The 19,006-nt window shown below is 53.3% G+C and overlaps 1 protein-coding gene across 21 annotated transcripts in view; it reads right to left on the reverse strand.

The window, feature by feature from the left end:
• DYSF (dysferlin) overlaps positions 1–19,006 on the reverse strand; it is a 213,819-nt gene that overhangs the window by 159,713 nt on the left and 35,100 nt on the right. For all 21 annotated transcript variants that reach the window (XM_075556961.1, XM_075556967.1, XM_075556969.1 and 18 more), the window contains exon 4: positions 6,781–6,886. In XM_075556961.1, coding sequence (XP_075413076.1) covers positions 6,781–6,886 — 106 coding nt within the window. The remainder of the gene's footprint in view (positions 1–6,780; positions 6,887–19,006) is intronic.

The raw sequence follows: 19,006 nt of genomic DNA on the forward strand, positions 1-19,006 counted from the left end.
CTCAGCTGTTCATGCCACTCACATGGATGGGGAAGGTGCTCCTCCCCCGCCCACCTTGCTCACAGGACCACCTGAGCCTGAAGACAAAGGTGTCCCTTTGGCAGGCTCTCCAGCCTGCCAGCGCCAGGCGAGCAAGCAGGGATCCAGGCGGCTCCCGGGCCAGCCTGGTTTTCTATCACATTGTTTTCATTTTTAATTATTTCTGTGGAAGGTTTGGAAAGTAAGCCTGAAAGAAGGGAAAGAATAAAAATACGACCGGATTTCCATCACGCTGACACGACCCACATTGTGATACAGTCGCCTCCAACCTTTTCCAGCAGATGTGACTGACATCCAAGTAGAATATAGCGCAGGGCATGATGGTTACGCTCTCGGCTGCTAACTGGAAGGTGGTCAGGGGTCTGCTCTCCACGCAGCAGCTCACATAGAGAGTAAACCCAGCTTCTCAATGCCAACTCACAGCAACGCTACGAAGGGTTACCAGGGCTACCTTTGTACGGACGCAAAGAGCCACCTCATTCTCCCTAGGAGCAGCTAGTGGATCTGAACCACCAACCTTGGGGTGAGCAGCCCAAGGCTTATCTTACAGCACCATGGAGGCTCCCAGGCCTGTGAAAGTTACAGCTGGGGAAAGCGCATGGGGTGATCCTACTCAGTCCCTGGGGTCTCCATGTCAGAATTGACCTGGCAGCACACAGCACCCCCTCTCTTTCTTACTGCAGCCCGTCAGCAACCCCCGGGGGTCTGATGGTCCTTCTATAAACATCTGAGCCCTGGCAGTAGAGTGGTTGCACGTTGGGCTGAAAGCCTGAAGGTCGGCAGTTCAGAGCCACCAGCCGGCCGGAGGGAGAAAGATGGGCTTTCTACTCCCTGGAAGAGTTACCGTCTCCGAAACTCGCAGGGGCGGTTCTTCCCTGTCCTATCCACTAAGTCGAATCCACTCTGTAAAGTTTGGTTCTGTAAACATGGTGGTGATAATCGTGCTGAAACTGAGCATCTCGTGTGGGATTCACGGGGCCCCTCCACGGAGTCACGTGCAGGGGAGGTGCCCTGAAGTTTCTACTGATCGCGAAGTTTCTTGGTGATGAAGTTAAAATGAACATCCTTAAAATGCACGTCTTTCCGTTTCATCTTTCAGAATATTTCTTGGTATCCAGGAAACAGTGAGAGGCCCAGCCCTGGAGCAAATCAGAATCTCGACCTCAAACCTTCCTGAGGGAAGGTCCAGGGGCATCCGGGTTAAAAGAAGGCCAGCCAGTAGGCAGCGAGGGCTCAGGGGGCCACTTCGGAGCAGCTCAGCCTCCCCCAGAGATGCCTGATGGCCACAGAGAAAGACCCTCTAGTCCCATCCCTGGCATGCAATTCCCTAAACCACCACCAGGGGTCGCCGCCTGAGCGGCCAGTGCGCCGGCCCCTGAAGCTGGAGGGGACGGTGCTGCTAGTGAGTGAGTGAGTTCTCCAGAGAAATGACAACTTCAGGGCCGGCACAGGCAAGGTGCAAACGGTCCCCGGAGCACCGTTTTACACAGGAAATCAAGAAAATGGCTCAAAGAAGGATAGAAGTATACAGAAAGGGCACAAATGGCAGCTTCTGTGGGTTTCCACAGACCAAAGTACACCAAGTGGCCTCACTGGGATCAACAATCTGGGCTCCTGGAAGCAGCAGTCGGGCAAAAGGTCAAGCCACACATTGCATTGGGCAAAACTGCCCCGGGACTCTCTAGTGCTGAAGAGCAAAGACGGCACTCTGAGGATTAAGGGGTGTCTGACCCAGGCCGTGCTGCCCTGGGGGTGGTATGGTGACACACTGGGCTGCAAGGTCAGCAGTTCGAACCCACCAGCCAGTCCAGGAGAGAAAGACGAGGCTTTCTACCCCCCGTGAAGAGTTACTACCTCAGAAACCCACAGGAGCCATTCTGCCCAGGCCTACAGGGTCGATGAGTCAGAAATGACTCGCTGGTCCTGAAAAAGTGGGTGTGCGTGACCCCGCCACAGGATAGTTTATCATCTTACGCGCATGTGAAAGAGCACCGAATACGGAAGCCTGTAGATTTGTGCGTTTGAATTAGCGCTGGCCAAGAATGTGAGTGTGCCATGGACGGCCGAAAACAAACCCAAGCTGCCGTCTTGGAGGACACGCTTTACAGTGCTTTAGAAGTAAGGACACTGGTCCCTGGAGAAGAACATCACCCTTGGAAAAGTGGAGGCACAACAAAAAGAGGGAGGCCCTGGGTGATGGACTGACGCAGAGGTTGCAATGGCGCCCTGCTGTGAGGGTGGTGGGGGACCAGGGGTGTCGCATTCTGCTGTGCACAGGGCCGTTGCGTCTCAGCCCGCTCAGGGGCACCGCACAGCAGTCACAGCTCAAAACATTCCGCAAAATGAGGACAGAGAAAATGGAACTCTAAGACTCGGTGTCAATGTTACATTTGGAGGAAATGACTAAGAACGCATTCTACTAGCAAACAGGACTGTGGAGATAAATAAGGGGAAGAAGGCTTTTCCTCACAAACATCCCCTAAGTGGTCATGTTTTCGATCAGTTATTTCTCGGCAACAATACGTTGGGATGGATTACTGCTGAGAAATAACCGATCGAAAACATGACCGCTTTAGCATCTACCCAAACACTAATGAATTCAACCAAGACATGACGGCCCCTGCCATCGAGTAGATGCTGACTCAGGGACCCAATGGACACAGTAGACTTGCTCCCCAGGGTTTCCGAGACTGTAAATCTTTACGAGGGCAGACAACCTCATCATTCTCCCACTGAGAGAACGGTGGATTTGAACGTCGGACCTTGTGGTTAACAGCCCAGTGCCCACCCACAGCACGACCAGTTGAATCTGGTGGGGGAGGGGGTGAGAGGTGAATGAGGCACAGGCTATTTATAGAATCACAATGTACCTCCTGGCAAGATTGCTTATTGATGACAAAGGGGAAACGCCATTTACAGTCGAGGTGCCCAGCGGGGAGCTACCACGGTTAATGTCACAGTGATGAACTAAATCAAAACCGTGCTGCCTAACATCACGTGCCCAACCTAAATCTCATCTCGAGGAAACAGCAGATAAACCCAAAGTGAGGGAGGCTTGACCAAAGAACTGCCCGGTACTCCCAAAGTGTCAAGGTCACAAAGTTCCGAGAGTCAGACCTGCCCCCGATGAAAGGAGACTTCAGAGAGAAACTAGATGCCACAGGTGACCCTGGACGACTCCTGCTCTGAGGGGCACCGTGGAGAAAGTCAGGTAAAGAGCACAGGATCTGGGGCTCAAGGCAGGGTGCTTGTGGTTGACATTAGCGGCCATCTTGTTGATGCCAGCTCACAACTGGCCCATGTGACAGAACTGAATTTTGTCTCAGTTGTGCGTGTGTGTGTGTGTGTGTGAGGGAGAGAGAGAGAGATCAGTTTTCTGGGCTGGAGTATTCCCAACCAAGAGTGGATCACCCAGTCTTGCTCTCACGGAGATACTGACTGGCTCTACCCACCAACCGTGTGGTGGAGACCTGAGTGCTGAATCACGATTTTAATCACCAGGCTGTTGGGGAGAGCTGCCCCAATGCTAACTGCAATGTGGTTCTAACTGGTCTTAACCAGTCTGCTTGCCCAGTAGTTGGCAAGTCAGTCATCTCACATACATGGCTTAGGACAAAACCGTCCCAGTCCGATGCTTGCAGGATTGCTGGAAGTCTGAAATTACTGTGAGATGCTGCTGCCTGTTTGACTGGAGGCTCTCTCGGGTTGATCGGGGATCTTCCACAGCATGTAGCCCCGAGAGACTTGAGTGAGCATCCTGAGCAGCAGACAGAGCAGCAGCCTCACACTGCGCCACCCCCTACCCCCCCACCCCACCCCGCCTCTCCGTCTCCACTCACATCGCTCCATCAGAAGGGCCCGTCAGCCTACGGAAGGCGTCTAGGCTGCACCCCAAGTGAGACCTCCCAGCATGCTCTGCCCAATAGGCCCATCCCAGAAACCAGGTCCCGGTGAAGGGCCAGTGAGCCCACTCTGAGCGTGAAACCTCAGCTCAGCGATCGCAGGACCCTCGTGGGGCTACACAGGGACATAGAGCTCATCGGGTCCTAGAATTTGGTACTGGAGCCTCTCCATAGGCAGCAGGCCTCTCCCATCCACGCTCCGCCTCAGGACTAACCCAGCAGGGCGGCCTCTTCCCACCCATCACCACCTGGCTCTCGCACATCGTCCTCTGTCCCTTTCTGCGTTTTGGCTTTTCACAGAAGTCTGGCAGCAAATATGTTTTCCATTCAACGATCCACACCTATTGCATTTCACCTCGCTGCCTGCAAAACACCCACAAGGTAGCATGCTGTGTCCCACTTACGCTCTGACTCTCCTGCCCCATCCCTCCGTCGCTCCCAACCTTCCTGAACTCTGTCCTGAGACGAATGCTTCCCTACTAGAATTGTCTAAGGCGTGTGTACCTCCCGAGTGGAACTGTTCACCTGAGAGAGCTATCATTTAGCTGAAAATTGCACAGTGGGAAGGGGTTTCATCTCAGACCTGAAGAATGGCCAAGGAGGTCCACCCGTCCCACCAGTAGGGCTGACCTCCTTGATGGTCTGGAGGTTTTCCCACATGTTTCTCACGACTCTATGCAAAACCTCCTAACATGATCCCTTTCAGAGCAGTGGGAGTGGCAGCCGGGCACCATGTGGTTCCTCCGGTCTCGAGAAAGCTGACACGCAGGTCATACCCCTGCCTACCCCCAGGGAACCCTGGCACAGGGAAGACATTATAGTCGGTTTCCAGAGGGTGGGCTTGGTGCCCCAAGCCCCGACAGTGAGATCTGGACAGAATGTGGAAAGAAACCAGGAGCAGAGGAGAGAAGGCAGCCAGCTGACTCAGCCCCCCGGAGAGGGACCAGGTATAAAAGGCTGGATGCACCTTCAAGCTCGGACGGGAGCGTCGAGGGCAGGAGAACGAGAGGCAGCAGCTGCGTGGAGGGTCCGCAGGGCTGGAGTGGAGAGATGTCTGAGCGCATCAGCACTAAAGTGAGGGCCTTCGTCTGAGGCCAGGGCGACCCACACACAGGCAGAGAATGCAGCCCAGTCCCTGAGATGTGATGGAGAAGCAAGAAACGGGTCTCCTAACTCAAAAGACCCCTCTCAGCAGCTGCCGTGACTACACCTCCTGCGTGCACATTCCACAGTCAGGGTCAGGCGGCTCCCTCTCCAGGGACAGTGGAGTTCACGAGTAGAATCCTCCCCTTCTGGGTGGGAGACCCAGGTTCCAGTCCCAGCCAGGGTATCTCAGGGACAGCCATGGCCAGAGGTTTGCAAGCAGGTTCAAGTGGAGCTTCCAGACTAAGAAAGACCAGGGAGTGGGGGCTGCCTCGTGACAGCTAGCAACCACATTGCTGCCAGAGTCCCTGGAACATTCGAGAGATGACGGAGACAGACTCCGTGAACACCGCTCTAACTAGAACCTTCTAACAGTGCACTTGAGAGAGGGGTGGACTCTTGTAGGAAGTGGACATCTTTCCATCAAGAAATCGTCCAGCCATCACTGGTCTAAGACACCTTTGGAGTCAACGCCAGCGTCCAAAGAGTTGTGAGCTTTTTGTCCAGTGAACGGAGATTCCATACAAGTCTTTCTATCCCTGAGAGTCTGGGAGGGCCCCCCTGATTCTTGGCCCTGCTGGGACACAGTCACTCTGTGTCATATTTTTCTCCAAGGCTTAGAACCCAGCTGTGGTTCTAAGCAGAGCGGTGTCCAGGCCAAACTAGCCAAGGTTTCCCAACACCCCCCTTTTCCCTTCTCCTCCTCTCCCTCCCTACCCCTCACCCACACACATATACACCACCCCACCGTCTGAGAGAACCCAGGCCCAGAATCTCCCAAGCCCCACGGAAAAGGCTTTCCAAATCAATCATTCCCTAGTCCATCCAGGAGACGGAGGTGACCCCAAAGGAAGGTCAGGAATTCTACTGACCAGGAAGAAAGAACTCTGCAGACTATTTTTAGCTCACTAAAAATAACAGAAGGCCCAAGATGATGGTTGGCCAGGAATTGTCTGCTGGGGCTGCGTGGGCTGGTGGTGGGGCGAGAAGAACAATGGAGGAAAAGGAAGGGGTCTGGCAGGTCCCAGTGGGCAGGCAGGGAGGGATGATGTCTGTCCTCCTTCCCTTGTCATCTGTGACCCAGATGACTCAGCTATTCCAGCTCTGGGAAAAGGGCTGGGCTGTGTGGCTGGTGGGCGGTCGGGGAAATGGGGGGCCACCCATCAGGTGCTCAGGGAAGCTTGGAAAGACATGGGGTCTCTACCAAAACACAAGCCCAGCAGGTGGCCAAATCTCCCCCTGGGGAAGACCACTGCCATCGAGTCAATTCCGACTCAGAGCGACCCCACGGGACAGAGTAGAACTGCCCTGAGAGCTTCCAAGGCTGTAAAGTGTTCTTGGAAGCAGACGGTCCCATGGTGCTCCCGAGGAGCGGCTGGTGCGTTTGAACCGCGAACTTCATGGTGAGCAGTCAAACCTGTAACCCACTACCCCATCTGGGAAGAGGGGCAGCCATGGGGCCAGGAGAAGCTCACACCGTGATGCTGACATGAGAGGAGGGTGGTTCTGTGGCCTGAGCCTGAGCCCAGAGCCTGGTCTCCCCAGCCCAGCACCCCTCCTGGGCAGCCCGGAGCTGGGCAGGGGCATCCAGGCCTGGTTCCCCGACGTGGGCTGTAACCACCTGGAGGGTCAGGGAGCAGGGCCCAGGGAGGGAGCCACCAGGCAAGGTCTAGTGCAGTGGCCCGTGGGCACTTACCCCAGTGGGCTGTTTCTTGGTGTCCAACAACGGGGCGTTGAAGCTGGCAGACAGGCTGGGGGTGGCGAGGACCTCCTGCAGTGGGACCTGGGCTTCTCCCAGGAACCTAAACGGAGAGAAAGGTGAAACGGAGATAAATAACCTCAAGCTTCTGCCTCTTCCTACCAGACCCGCAGCCAACGGGGCAATTCAGCCGATGTGCACCGGCTCAGCAGAACCGATACCTAGTTTTGGTTGAGTTTGGCAAACAGTTGTTGAGATGGGCCTTGGTGATCGAGGCTGGGCGGCAGCCCAATGTGGAAGTCACGAATTTACCTTCCTTACTCCTTGTCAACGTTCATCTGCGAGACTTCTGGGTGCCGGTAGTCACGTGGGTTTCATCCACAGGTATAAAAAAAATTAGCGCACCTGTGCTTGTAATGTTTACTCGTTTCGTAAAACTCTTTGTACTGTCGATGAAATACTACATGTTTATTCTCTTGTCACTTTAACAAACATAGAACGCCAAGAGGAAAGGGGGGGCTCCTTTCAGCCTGTTACGCCCCAGGCCCCCCAAGACATTATGAGTGAATTGTGCGCTTCCTGAAAGCGTTCAGAGTGCTCCCGTTGTCACAACAAGTGCTGCGAATTCAGCAGAAGCAGAAAGGGGGTTTTCAAAGATGAACATCTATTCAGAGAAGTCGCCTGCTTCCAATCTGTCACGCACAGTGACTCTTGTCTAAGGAATGGGCCCCTCCTCCTGCAGTGAAAAGATGGTCCCGGATACGGAATCCTCGCATGAAAGCAGCCACGAATGCAAGTGAGGCCACCCGTCGAGCAGCAGCATGGAACTGTCCTAAAGAGCAGCCTCGATGTTGGGGGGCGGGGGCTCTAAGATAGATGGGGTGGTGTTTGTACAACTCCCCTTGTTGTGATTGAATGACTGACCTGTTCAACTGTATGACGTGAATTATGTGCCAAGAAAACTGTTGGAAAAATTTTAAAGGTCACTGGTTCAAACCTACCAGGAAAGATGAGACTGTCTACTCCTATAAAGAGTTTTAGTCTCACAAATCTACTGTGTCTTATAGAGTTATTATGAGTCAGAATTTATTCTCTGGCAATGGAATAAGTTGCTCTTTTTTTAAGTCTTCTTTGAAATATTTGAAAAAAAAAGGTCCTCTTAAATAAAATAATGTGGAGAATAACTTTTTAGACAAACGGTTTCACTTTTTTTGTCAGGTATTTAATATTTTTTTCATTACCATGTTAAAAGTCTTATAAGGTAATCTAGTTTGTGTACCTCTTTTATAGTTCTTATTTAAAGATTAACTGTATGAAAAAAATTAACTACTTTCCGGTATATCTTGTTTTATACAGAAAATGGTTGTCAGGGCCACAAATGCGTGGTTAAGTTATTTTAATTCCACAGCTGCCCTCAGCCCACCACTGCTATCAGAGTTCTCAGCCCCAGCCCCAGCCCTGGCCAGCAGGTCCCTGGGAAAACATAGGTGTAGGGTCACGGTCAACTCTAACCCCTTTCTGCTCTTCCCCAGAGGCTGTGTCCTACTTCCCCCATGATATAGTTGAAGTTTATTGTGCCAACCTGACTGATAAACACATGTGGGATTAATTGAAGGGTGGAGAGATAAATGGCTCAGTGAGCCTCGCCTTTCTAGTTCTCCGGTCTCTTGCTTTCTGATGGTCGGGCCAGGGTGCAGCTGCCTTAGCCAGTTACCTGCTTCGGTTGGCAAGGCTCATTTCCTGCAAGACATCCCTGAGGAGAAGCCACATGGACCTACCCTGATGCATCCCTGGGTGCTAGAGCAGGCGTGTGGAGAGCCCTGCCATCGCTGAGATGCTTACATTCACTGACTCGGCTTTCCTCCTGCCGTAGGCATCATTGCATGTGTCTTGTGAGATGGAGGAGGACTTTGTGGATTGGTGTCAGACATATGGGCTTGGGCAGCACTGGGATGAGATGTTTTCTTGATGTGCACTTACCCTTTATTTAAAACTCTCTCTTATACATATGCGTTTCTGCTGATTTGTTTCTCTAATGTACCCAGACTAACACACCCCATCAGACTGGGGTTCAGGTGGTCCCTTCACTAGACTTTGGGCTGCACAGGTCTGCACCTCCTTAAGGCAGGGCCACTTCTCACAATAAAACCCACAATGCCTCTGAGACACAGCATCTCAGGGCTCCCAGCCAACACCCCAGAACCCAGCCAGTCAGGGTCTTAAAGGAAGCACACAGAGACCCACTGTGTGCAGAAAAACCCAGGGTGCAGAGGCAGGACCCTCACCCCAACGAGCACACCATTTTCCTTCCAGGAAAAAGGCCTCCTGGGTCCCACACCCAGTGCTACTGCCCTCCTAGTAAGGACACTTAAGTTGTTAAATATATTTTGCAGCAATAAAAATCAGTGGAGGACCAGGCCACAGGTGTAATATCCCGGGCGTCCCCCCTGTCCTTCAAAGAAACACTGGAGCCACTAGGTTTCTAGCTCAGGCTTCCCAATGGATGAGCCTCTGGCGTCTGGACTTCTAGCCTGGGGAGCGCAGCGGCTGGGGGCAGCAGTGGGTTCTCATAGGGGAGCCAATCTGCTTGAACAGGAGCTCCAGCTTGAGGCTCCTCAAGACTTAGGGGCCAGAGCAGGACCAGGGCCTTGGGGCTCAGAATAAGCCAGGCCTCCTCTTCCTCCACCCCTCCTCCTCCCTTGGGGTGTCCCGCCTCACAGGGCATCCAGTGGAGAGAATTCCTGTAAGTGGGAGAGGGGACAATGGGCGGAAATGCAGGAGGAAGCTCTGGGCCCACTGCTGCCAGGCCGGCACCTCCTGCGGGTCTGAGCGCCCAGGCCTGAGCCTTGTTATTTCCTGAAGTGCACCCACCTCCCACGGCCAAGCCCATCTCTCCGTGTGCCCTCCCGCCCCAAGGGGGAAGGAGCACTTGTAGGAATCAAACCTGTGGGAGGAAGCTGCCGGAAGAGCTGCCCGGAAGAGCTGCTCAGAGCTAAGAGGCTGGAGGCTGGAGACAGAGGGAGGGGGGTGTCCTTGGGAAGGCGGGGCAGGCCTGAGGTGGGGAGGGTCTCAGAAGCCGCCCTTATGGCCATACTTCATTCATTCAGAACACGGAGGACGGTGGGCTTGCTCTCAGACCTGGGAGACCCCCAACTGAGCCCCTGCAGCACCCAAGAGCTCACTCAAGAGGCACAAACTATAGGGCCAGCTGCCCTCCACTCACTAGGGATGCCACAGGCTCCTGGACACCAACCAGTGGGCCTCTGTGGCCAATGGGGGTCAGCAGGGGTCAGAAGAGGCCAGGGAGAGCCCGGGGTTCCTGCCCAGAGCCCTCCCGGCCTAGGAGACAGCTCTGACCCTCCACAGAGCTCCGCAGGGTGGAGGGCAAGCCTACAGGCTGAAACATGCCCTGGCTTACCCCTCCTCCCCCCACAGCAATCTCTCTGGGCTCTGCTGGGCTCTGGGCCCCTGGGCTGTGGGGGTTAGAAGTACAGAGGGGTGAGTGAGCTGCTGTCACCCCAAAGACAGAAAGACGTCAGGAGCGGGTGTGGGGGAGAGAGGAACATGCATTTTCGCTCCCAGGAAAAGGGGCTAGCTCCCATAGTCGCCGCCCTCTCGGAGCAGGGAGGACAGTGGTGGTGTGGAGGCCCCAAGTCTTATGCAGTAGGGTGGGGAGGGGGAGAAGGTAGCCACGTAAATTCCCTTTAACCATCAGAGAGACGTCCTCACAACTTTGTTTCCATAGTGCTGGGCCTTCTCCCATCATCGTGCACAGCTGCGAAACGCCAGGCACCAGCCACACGTCCACCCTCGAAGTCGGGGTACGCCGAGCACAGCACCGCCAGGCAAGGGCGAGTCCCCCCACTGTCACAAAGTCGCCTCCGATGGGTGGCGACCCCGTAGGACAGAAGGAGCCCTGGTGGCGCTGTGGTTGCGACTGGGGCTGCGAACCACAAGAGCAGCAGTTGCAAACCACCAGCGATTTTGGGAAGAAAAATGGACCTTTCTGCAACTAGAGAGAGTTCAGGGCAATTTGTCCCTGTCTGGAGGGTCTCCATGTGTCGGGATTGACCTGGTGGCCATGAGTTTGGGGGCAGGGTTTGGTCCTATAGGGCAGAGTAGAACTTCCATGCAGACCAGCTCATCTTTGTCCCTCGGGACGGTGGGCTCAAACGTCAACCTCTTGGTTAGCAGTCCAGTGCCTCAGACACTGTGCCACCAGGCTCCACAGCTGTACAAGGAGTGGACAGGCACCCCAGACCAATAGGGATGGCCGTTACGATACATTAAGATAAAGTATCAGGTATCAAAAGATCCAAAACAAACAACTATGTGGATGCAAACAAGTGGGGTTGGAGTGGAGACCCAAAACCCATTTGTGGACAATCGGACATCGCCCCCCCCACAGAAAGGTTAAAAGGAAGGGACAACATTGGGCCTCCACTCAAGTACTCCCTCAACGCAAGAACACTGTGTTCTATAAAACTGTCATTCCATGGTGTTCACCTTCCCAATACAACCACTGAAGACAAAGCAGGTGCATAAACAAATGTGGTGAAGAAAGTTGATGGAGCCTGGCTATCAAAAGATATAGTCTCTGGGTCTTAAAGACTTGAAGGTAAACAAGTAGCCATCTAGCTCAGAAGCAACAAAGCCCACATAGAAGAAGCACACCAGCCTGTGCGATCACGAGGTGTCGAAGGGATCAGGTATCAGGCATCAAAGAACAAAAAAATCAAATCATTATGAATGAGGGGGAGTGCAGATTGGGGACCCAAGACCCATCTGTAGGCAACTGGACATCCCCTTACAGAAGGGTTGCAGGGAGGAGATGAGCCAGTCAGGGTGCAGTGTAGCAACGATGAAACGTACAACTTTCCTCTAGTTCCTAAATGCTTCCTCCCCACGCACCCCCCGCTATCATGATCTCAATTCTCCCTTACAAATCTGGCTAGGCCAGAGGATGTACACTGGTCCAGATAGGAACTGGAAACACAGGGAATCCAGGACAGATGATCCCTTCAGGACCAGTGCTGAGAGTGGGGATACCAGGAGGGTGGGGTGGAAAGGGGGTACCAATTACAAGGATCTAAATATAAACTCCTTCCTAGGGGGTGGACAGCAGAAAGGTGGGTGAAGGGAGATGTCAGACAGTGTAAGATATGACAAAATAATAATGATTTATAAATTTTCAAGGGTTTAAGAGGCAGAGGGGAGTGGGGAGGGAGGCAGGAAAATGAGGAGCTGATACCAAGAGCTCAAGCAGAAGGTAAATGTTTTGAGAATGATGTTGGCAACAAATGTACAAATGTGCTTAACACAATGGATGGATGGATGGATTGTGATAAGAGTTGTATGCGCCCCCAATAAAATGATTTTTCAAAAGGAAGCGACAATTCAACCAGGTTGCAGTCCCAACTCCATGACCTAGTTCTACCTTACAAATTTGGCTAGACCAGAGCAAGTACACAGGTACAGATAAGAGCTCTCGACACAGGGAATCCAGGAGAGATAAACCCTTCAGGATCAATAATGGAAGTGGTGATATTGTGAGGGTAAAGGAATGTCCGGGGAGGGGAGGAAGAGGGAATACATCAAAAGTTTGGATATATAGCCCCCCCCCAAAGGAAATGAATAACAGACATGTGGGTGAAGGGAGACAACAGACAGCATAAGATACGAAATAGTAATAACAATCTATAGCTAATCAAGGATTCACAAGGGTGGGAGGGTGGGGGAGGGAGGGATAAAACGTGGAGCTTATACCCAGGGCTCCAGTAGGACATGTTTTGTAAAGGATGGTGACAAAATAGGTACAAATATGCTTGACACAATCGATGTCTAAGAGCTGTAGAATGGTTTGTAAAATAAAAAGATAAGCTAAACAACAAAGCACTGAAGAGGGTCTAACATGCTACCCACCCATACACAGAGGAGCCCTGTGGGGCAGCAGGGTAGGTGTTCGAGACCACCTGCCTCTCAGAGGGAGGAGAGGAGGCACGCTGCCCCCAGGAGGGCACGGTCCAGGAGCCCCGGGGAGCAGCTCAGCTCTGCTGTGCAGGGCGGCGACCCGTGTAGAGTCGGGATCCCTGTCGGTGTGGCGTGTGCGTAGGAACTGTGGAAAGAGACTGAGGCGCTGGTCACGTACAGGGCAGGGGAGAACTGGGCCAATGAGGGGCAAAGGAGGCAAGAGAGTTCCACGCATTTATTCACAGCTTCCACTTTCAAGACCCCGTCAGAGTTTGGCCAACTCAAAACCCAAATTTAAAAATGTACCACAAAAACGTATACAAATACCTATCGAGCACTCCCACCCAAACCTAGTTCCTGCCCTCAGGGAGCTTACCTGGCCTCCTCACTGCAGAGGTGCCCTGGCCACAGGGCCAGTCACCCTTTGGACGAATGACCACAGGGTGACAGTCCAAATCCCACCAGGTGCTGGATCCTCAGGAGGAAGACACGGAGTTGCATCCCGTAAAGAGTTAACAGTCTGGGAAACCCCACAGGGCAGTTCCACCCCTGTCCCGCTTGCTCGCTGTGAGTCGGCCCAGGCTCGATGGCAGTGAGGTTGGGTGTATATCCATTACTCAGCTTCCAGTGCCATTGGTCAGTGTGTGTGCGTGTGTGTGTGCGTGTGTTGTGTGTATATGTGTGCATGTATTGTGTGTGTGCGCGGCTATCTATATGTGTGTATACGTGTGTGTACATGTGTGTGCATGTATATCTGTATGTGTGTGGCTATCTATATGTGTGTATACGTGTGTGTACATGTGTGCGTGTATATCTGTATGTGTGTATAAGTGTATGTGTGTGTATGTGTTGTGTGCATGTGTTGTGTGTATGTGTGTTTATGTGTATGTATATGGGTGTGAGTTTGTGTGTGTACGTGTGTGGGGTGGGGAGACAAAGAGAGAGATGCTTGAGCCCACCCCTGACTCAGCTGCTTCTTCCTCTCAGAAGACGAAATCAGAAAGCATGGCAGGAAACTGGGGGGTGGGAGGCCCGTCCTGGGCGGACACACACACCCTAGAGGAGGCTGAAGTGTCTGGCAGGGTGTGCTTGGCACGGAGGGCAGGAAATGAGGGACAGTGGGCACTGTCTCACAGCCCCCCTCCCGGCCTTCCTGAACCCTGGCACGCCAGCATCTACTTCCCCAGAGGCTGACTAAAGGTAACTCCAAATAGTCTTCTACTTCAGCCCAGAGAAAGACAAAGAAAAGTATCCCAGGGCTGCCCGGGATTTCCTAGGAAAAGTACGGGCCAAACTCTACAAAACTCCTCGGGTCTCAAGGACGTGACCAGTGCCCACGAAGCAGCTGAAACGGGACAGTGGACTCCAACCGTCCCTCCCATGGCAGCCCCCAGGCTCACGGGAAGGGACCTGCCCTCTGGCCCTCTGAAACCCAGAGGCTGAATGTATGCCTGTTTCCCAGCTTCCAGCAGCAGCCGGAATCTTCCTTAGCAGCCAGGCTGGGGAGACTTCATCTCATGTGCTTGGAGTATTCTGTCAGGAGAGACAAGTCCCTGGAGAAGGACATCAGGCTTGGGAACGTGTGCAGCCGGGGCAGCAAAACAGAGGGAGACAGGACAGACTGACACCATGGCTGCTGCAATGGGCTCCATGGTGGCAACAGTGGTGAGAGGGGCAGGGCCAGAACGGGGGGGCGCAGGGGTTCGTTCTGGCGTGAACGGGTCGCTGTCAGAGCTGACTTGACGGTCCCTAACAGCGGCAGCAGCAGTAACAGCGAGCAACCACCCAGATGCTTTCAACAGCTGTCTGCGCGCGCACACGGGTCTGGGTTACAAAACTGCATCCCTCAGGGCCTAAGACTGAGCAAAGGCCTGAGGCTGACACTGATACGTTAGTGTGAATGAGCTGGTTTGTGTCTGGTTGACATCTAGTCAATGCCAGCTCACAGTCACCTGTAGGTCAAGTGCAGGACAGAGGAAAACGACTCCTTAGGTTTCCCGAGACTGTGAATCTTTACAGGAGCAGACAGACGCATCTTTCTCGCCAAGATCAGCTAGTGAGTCTGAACTTCTGACGTTGAGCTCAACAGCCGCAGGCCGCGCCCACAGCAGGCAGGGCAGCGTTTAGCTCTCTTGTGTGTAATCTCACCGAGTCAACCCTGACTCAGTAGCACCTGAAAACCCCACCACCAACACCACCAACATGCTCAGTCTATGTGTTTATCTGATCCAGAGCCCCACTTCGCAGGGCTGCCAAAGAGGGTATGAACATTCGGAGATGCGCAAACACGGTCTATGGCTGGGCATGCGGAGAACGAAAATGGGAGAGAAACGGAGTTCCAGTCCATGAGGGTATGGCGGGGCACATTTTGGCACCCCCATACATCACCCCATTTAAAGGCAGGGGGGCAGCATTTAATCAATAAACAACTGACCCAGAAAAGCATCCACACAGAGCATGCTCCAAGCACATGAGATGAAGTCTCCCTATCCTGGCTTCTAAGTAGACGTAAACCATTTTACTTCGATATAAGTACATGTATGTATGTGTGTGTGTGTGTGTGCACATGCCTTGGCATTCTAGAGCAAGATGCGCCATGTTGAGAACACAGGGCACCTCTAGAATGAAGGGGCGGGGGCAGGGGGCGGGTGGAAGGCAGGATCACGTGCCTCTTTCACTCCTGAAATGTTTGAAGTCACAGAGGTGGCTGGTAATTTTGGTCCCATTTCAATAATAATTTCTTCTCAGGTGTTAGCAAAAATGTACACAGCAAAACATGCCCCCATGCAGCCATTTCTACATGACCCAGCCACTGACACTGTTCGTGTTCTTTGAGGTAAGAGGAGGTGTTGCGTGTGTGTGTGTATGTGTATGCGTGTGTGGTGTGTTGTACACACTCAGCTGACACTGCACGGCCACACGGGCAAGATGACCACTGAGAAGACCCCACGGGGCTCAGTTCTACTCTGACACCTGGAGAGGACCATGCCCTGGTGGCGTAGTGGCTATGTGTTGGGCTACTAGCCGCCAGGTCCACAGTTCAAAACCACCAGCCTCTCCGAAGAAGATGAAGGTTTCTACTCCCATCAGGAGCTAGAGCCTCAGAAACCCATGGGGGCAGTTCCACAGGGTTGCTGTGGGCCAACACAGACCTGGTGGCCGTGTGTTTGGTTTTGGGTTCATTGAAACTAGACCCCAGATCTTTCCAGCATCCAGTGTTGTCACAAGTCAGGTGAAGGGTCGACAAGATGCCAGAGGCGTATGTGAGCTCGCCTCCACCCCCACCTCCGCCCCTGGGGGGCTGGTCCTGGTCGTTGTGGGACTGGTGACCCCACGCCAGGGGAGGGTGAAGGCAGGCAGGGCTCTGTGAGTGGGTGAGGCGCCCTGCGGGCAGTAGTGGGATCCAGTGGGCTCACACCGATTTGGCAGAACCAGTACCTCGTTTTCTGTTGGATTCAGCAAACGAGCTGCTAAAATGGCACTTGTAACCAGGGCTGTCTCCTAGGTGCAGACGTCGATGTGGAAAGCACTCGACTCGCTGACAATCCTCGCTCCTTCTCAACCTTCATCTGCACAACATCAGCGTCAAAATCATAAAGCACCTTCCGGTACATCAAGTTCTTATACTTAAAACAGCGACCCGGGTATTGGATTAGGGGAATCCCACCGGTGCCTGCAGGGCTCCCATTCTACAGTGGCCAGACCTCTACGAGGTTGGGAGTGGGTCTCACTGCCATGGAGCGGAGGCCGACTCACAGGGGCCCTACAGAGCAGGGGATTGCTGCCCCTACGGGTTGCTGAGACCGGAAATCTTCACGGGAGCAGAAAGCCTCGTCTCTCTCCTGTGCAGCGACTGGTGGCGCTGGCCTTGTGCCCAACACTTAGTGAGGAGAGTGCTTCTGGGAAGCCCTGAAGGAATGTCTCTTGATGGAATGGCGTGCCTCCTGGTTGCTTCCTGGAGTGACTCCCGACCTCCCTTCAGAAGGCCTTATGCAGAGCAAGCGGGCTGGTGCCAGATCCAGCACAGAGGGTCCAGGGTTAGAGGTTCCACTGGGTCCCCCTAAGAGATCTGTTCCAGTCCTACCCCTTAGTGCCTGTGAAGGTGACCTCGTTTGCAAACAGAGTCTCTGCAGGCTGACATGAGGTCATCCTGGGGGAGGGTGGACACTGATCCAATATGATTCCTATAGAGACAGAGGGGGAGTGGGAAGCAGAAATCGGAGTCTTGCTGGCACAAGCTAAGAAATGCCTGGGAAAGACAAGAAAGGACCTGCTGCTCCCAAAGCCCCCAGAGTCCATCCCAAACTGCCCGCCCCCCGCTCCTGGGAAACAAATGCACCCTGTTGAATGTGTACAGCAGGTCAACAATGAAGAGTTTCACGTCAGCACGTACAGGAATGACAAAATGAACACGCCATCCTCTGTGGTCCTTTGTGAAATCTGCCCACCCTGAAGCAGGAAGATGCCCAGTTCCCGCAGTCAAGGAGCGCATGCTCCGTGGGACCCTGGGTTCGTACAAGGCCTGGCATCCTGCTCCTGGAGGACCAGCCATGAGAGCCAGCACGGTGGCGCACAGCCAACTCCGGCTGACGAGGGGTCGCCCTAAGTGGGCCTTGACTGTGGCAGCTGGTCCTGTCCCATAAGGTCGCTACACAACAGAACCAACTAGAATGCTGAAACAACCTTCCCATATATAGCTGTACCCATTGTTTTGTGTGTCTGGGCCGGGCCGGAGGCGGTGGGTGGAGGTAGACGGCATGATTCTTCCCATCAATGACAGAGGTAAATTATTGCAAAAGTACCAGTTTGCATTTATTTCTCTCTTCATCCATGAAAAAGGTGCCCTGTTGGCGTCCTAGTTATGCATGGGGCTGTGATTCACAAGGACAATGGTTTGAAACCACCAGCCACTCCTCGGGAGAAAGATGGGACTTTCTCCTCCCATCGAGAGTTATGGTCCCAGAAACCCACGGTTCTACCCTGTCCTATAGTGTCGCTGTTAGTTGGCATCGAGTCCATGCAGTGAGTTATTATTATTCTTTTTTTAATCCATGAAAAACAATTGGGGAGAGCAAGTCTTTCCAGGGGTGTTGGCAAGCAAGCCCCTCCAACGGACGTTCATGGGAATGACGGGGCCGGCCCCAACCCAGACCTTCGCACGGCATCATCTCATGAGCAGCCCCGGCAAGGGTGAGCTTTAAAGCTTCCAGGTGGTTCTGTTATGCTGCCAGGGTGGGAACACGGTTCTAAAACTCTACAGTGGCCCCATCCAACAGAGCAGCCCCTTGCCATATGTGTTCATTTACATTTAGATTCATTTCCATTAAAGACTCATGAAAACCCATCCGTCAGTTACACCAGCCGACACAGGCAGAACACTACGCCCACCATCACAGAGCAGGCTGGCAGTGTGGGTGCAGAGGCTGGGTCCCTGACTCTCAGCCCGAATGGCACGCTGGAACCACCTGGGCAGTTTATGTAGGCCCACCAGACCCCTAGCGACTCAGCAACCTTCCAACACAGGGTAGAACTGCCCCATAGACTTTCCAAGGATCTATTCCACTTCTATGCAATCTCTATGGGAGCAGGTTGCCCTCCCTTTCTCCCGTGGTTCACGGCGCTGGCCACGCCTCCCTCTGGGGAAGACTCACGGCCATCCAGTCAAACATGACTCCTAGCCCCAGAACTGCCCCGGCGAGAGTAGAAGCCGCCTCTCTCTCCCACAGAGCAGCCATGAGTCAGAATTGGAATCGGAAATAACAAAGTGTGGTTGGGTTTTTTTTTAAGTGACAAATGCTGGAGTTGATTGAGGGAGATTGGAACCTTGATAGGCTGCTGGTGGAGCTGTAAAAATAGACAACCATACCAGGAGGGTGGAGGGAGGGTGGGTAGAGAGGGGGAACGGATTACAGGCATCTACATATAACCTACTCCCTGGAGGGACGGACAGCAGAAAAGTGGGTGAAGGGAGATGTCGGACAATGTAAGATATGACAAAAATAATAATTTATAAATTCTCAAAGGTTCATGAGGGAGGGAGAAGTGGGGAGGGAGGGGAAAAATGAGGAGCTGATGCCAGGGGCTTAGGTGGAGAGCAAATGTTTTGAGAATTATGAGGGCAATGAAAGTACACATGTGCTTTACACAATTGATGGATGGGTGTTAAAAGTTGTATGAGCCCCCAATAAAAAATGTTTTAAATGTACAACCTCTGTGAAAAGTGACACAGCGCTTCCTCCAACCAGTGGGAATA

Source organism: Tenrec ecaudatus, chromosome 8, assembly GCF_050624435.1.
Source record: "Tenrec ecaudatus isolate mTenEca1 chromosome 8, mTenEca1.hap1, whole genome shotgun sequence".
NCBI lineage: Eukaryota > Metazoa > Chordata > Mammalia > Afrosoricida > Tenrecidae > Tenrec > Tenrec ecaudatus.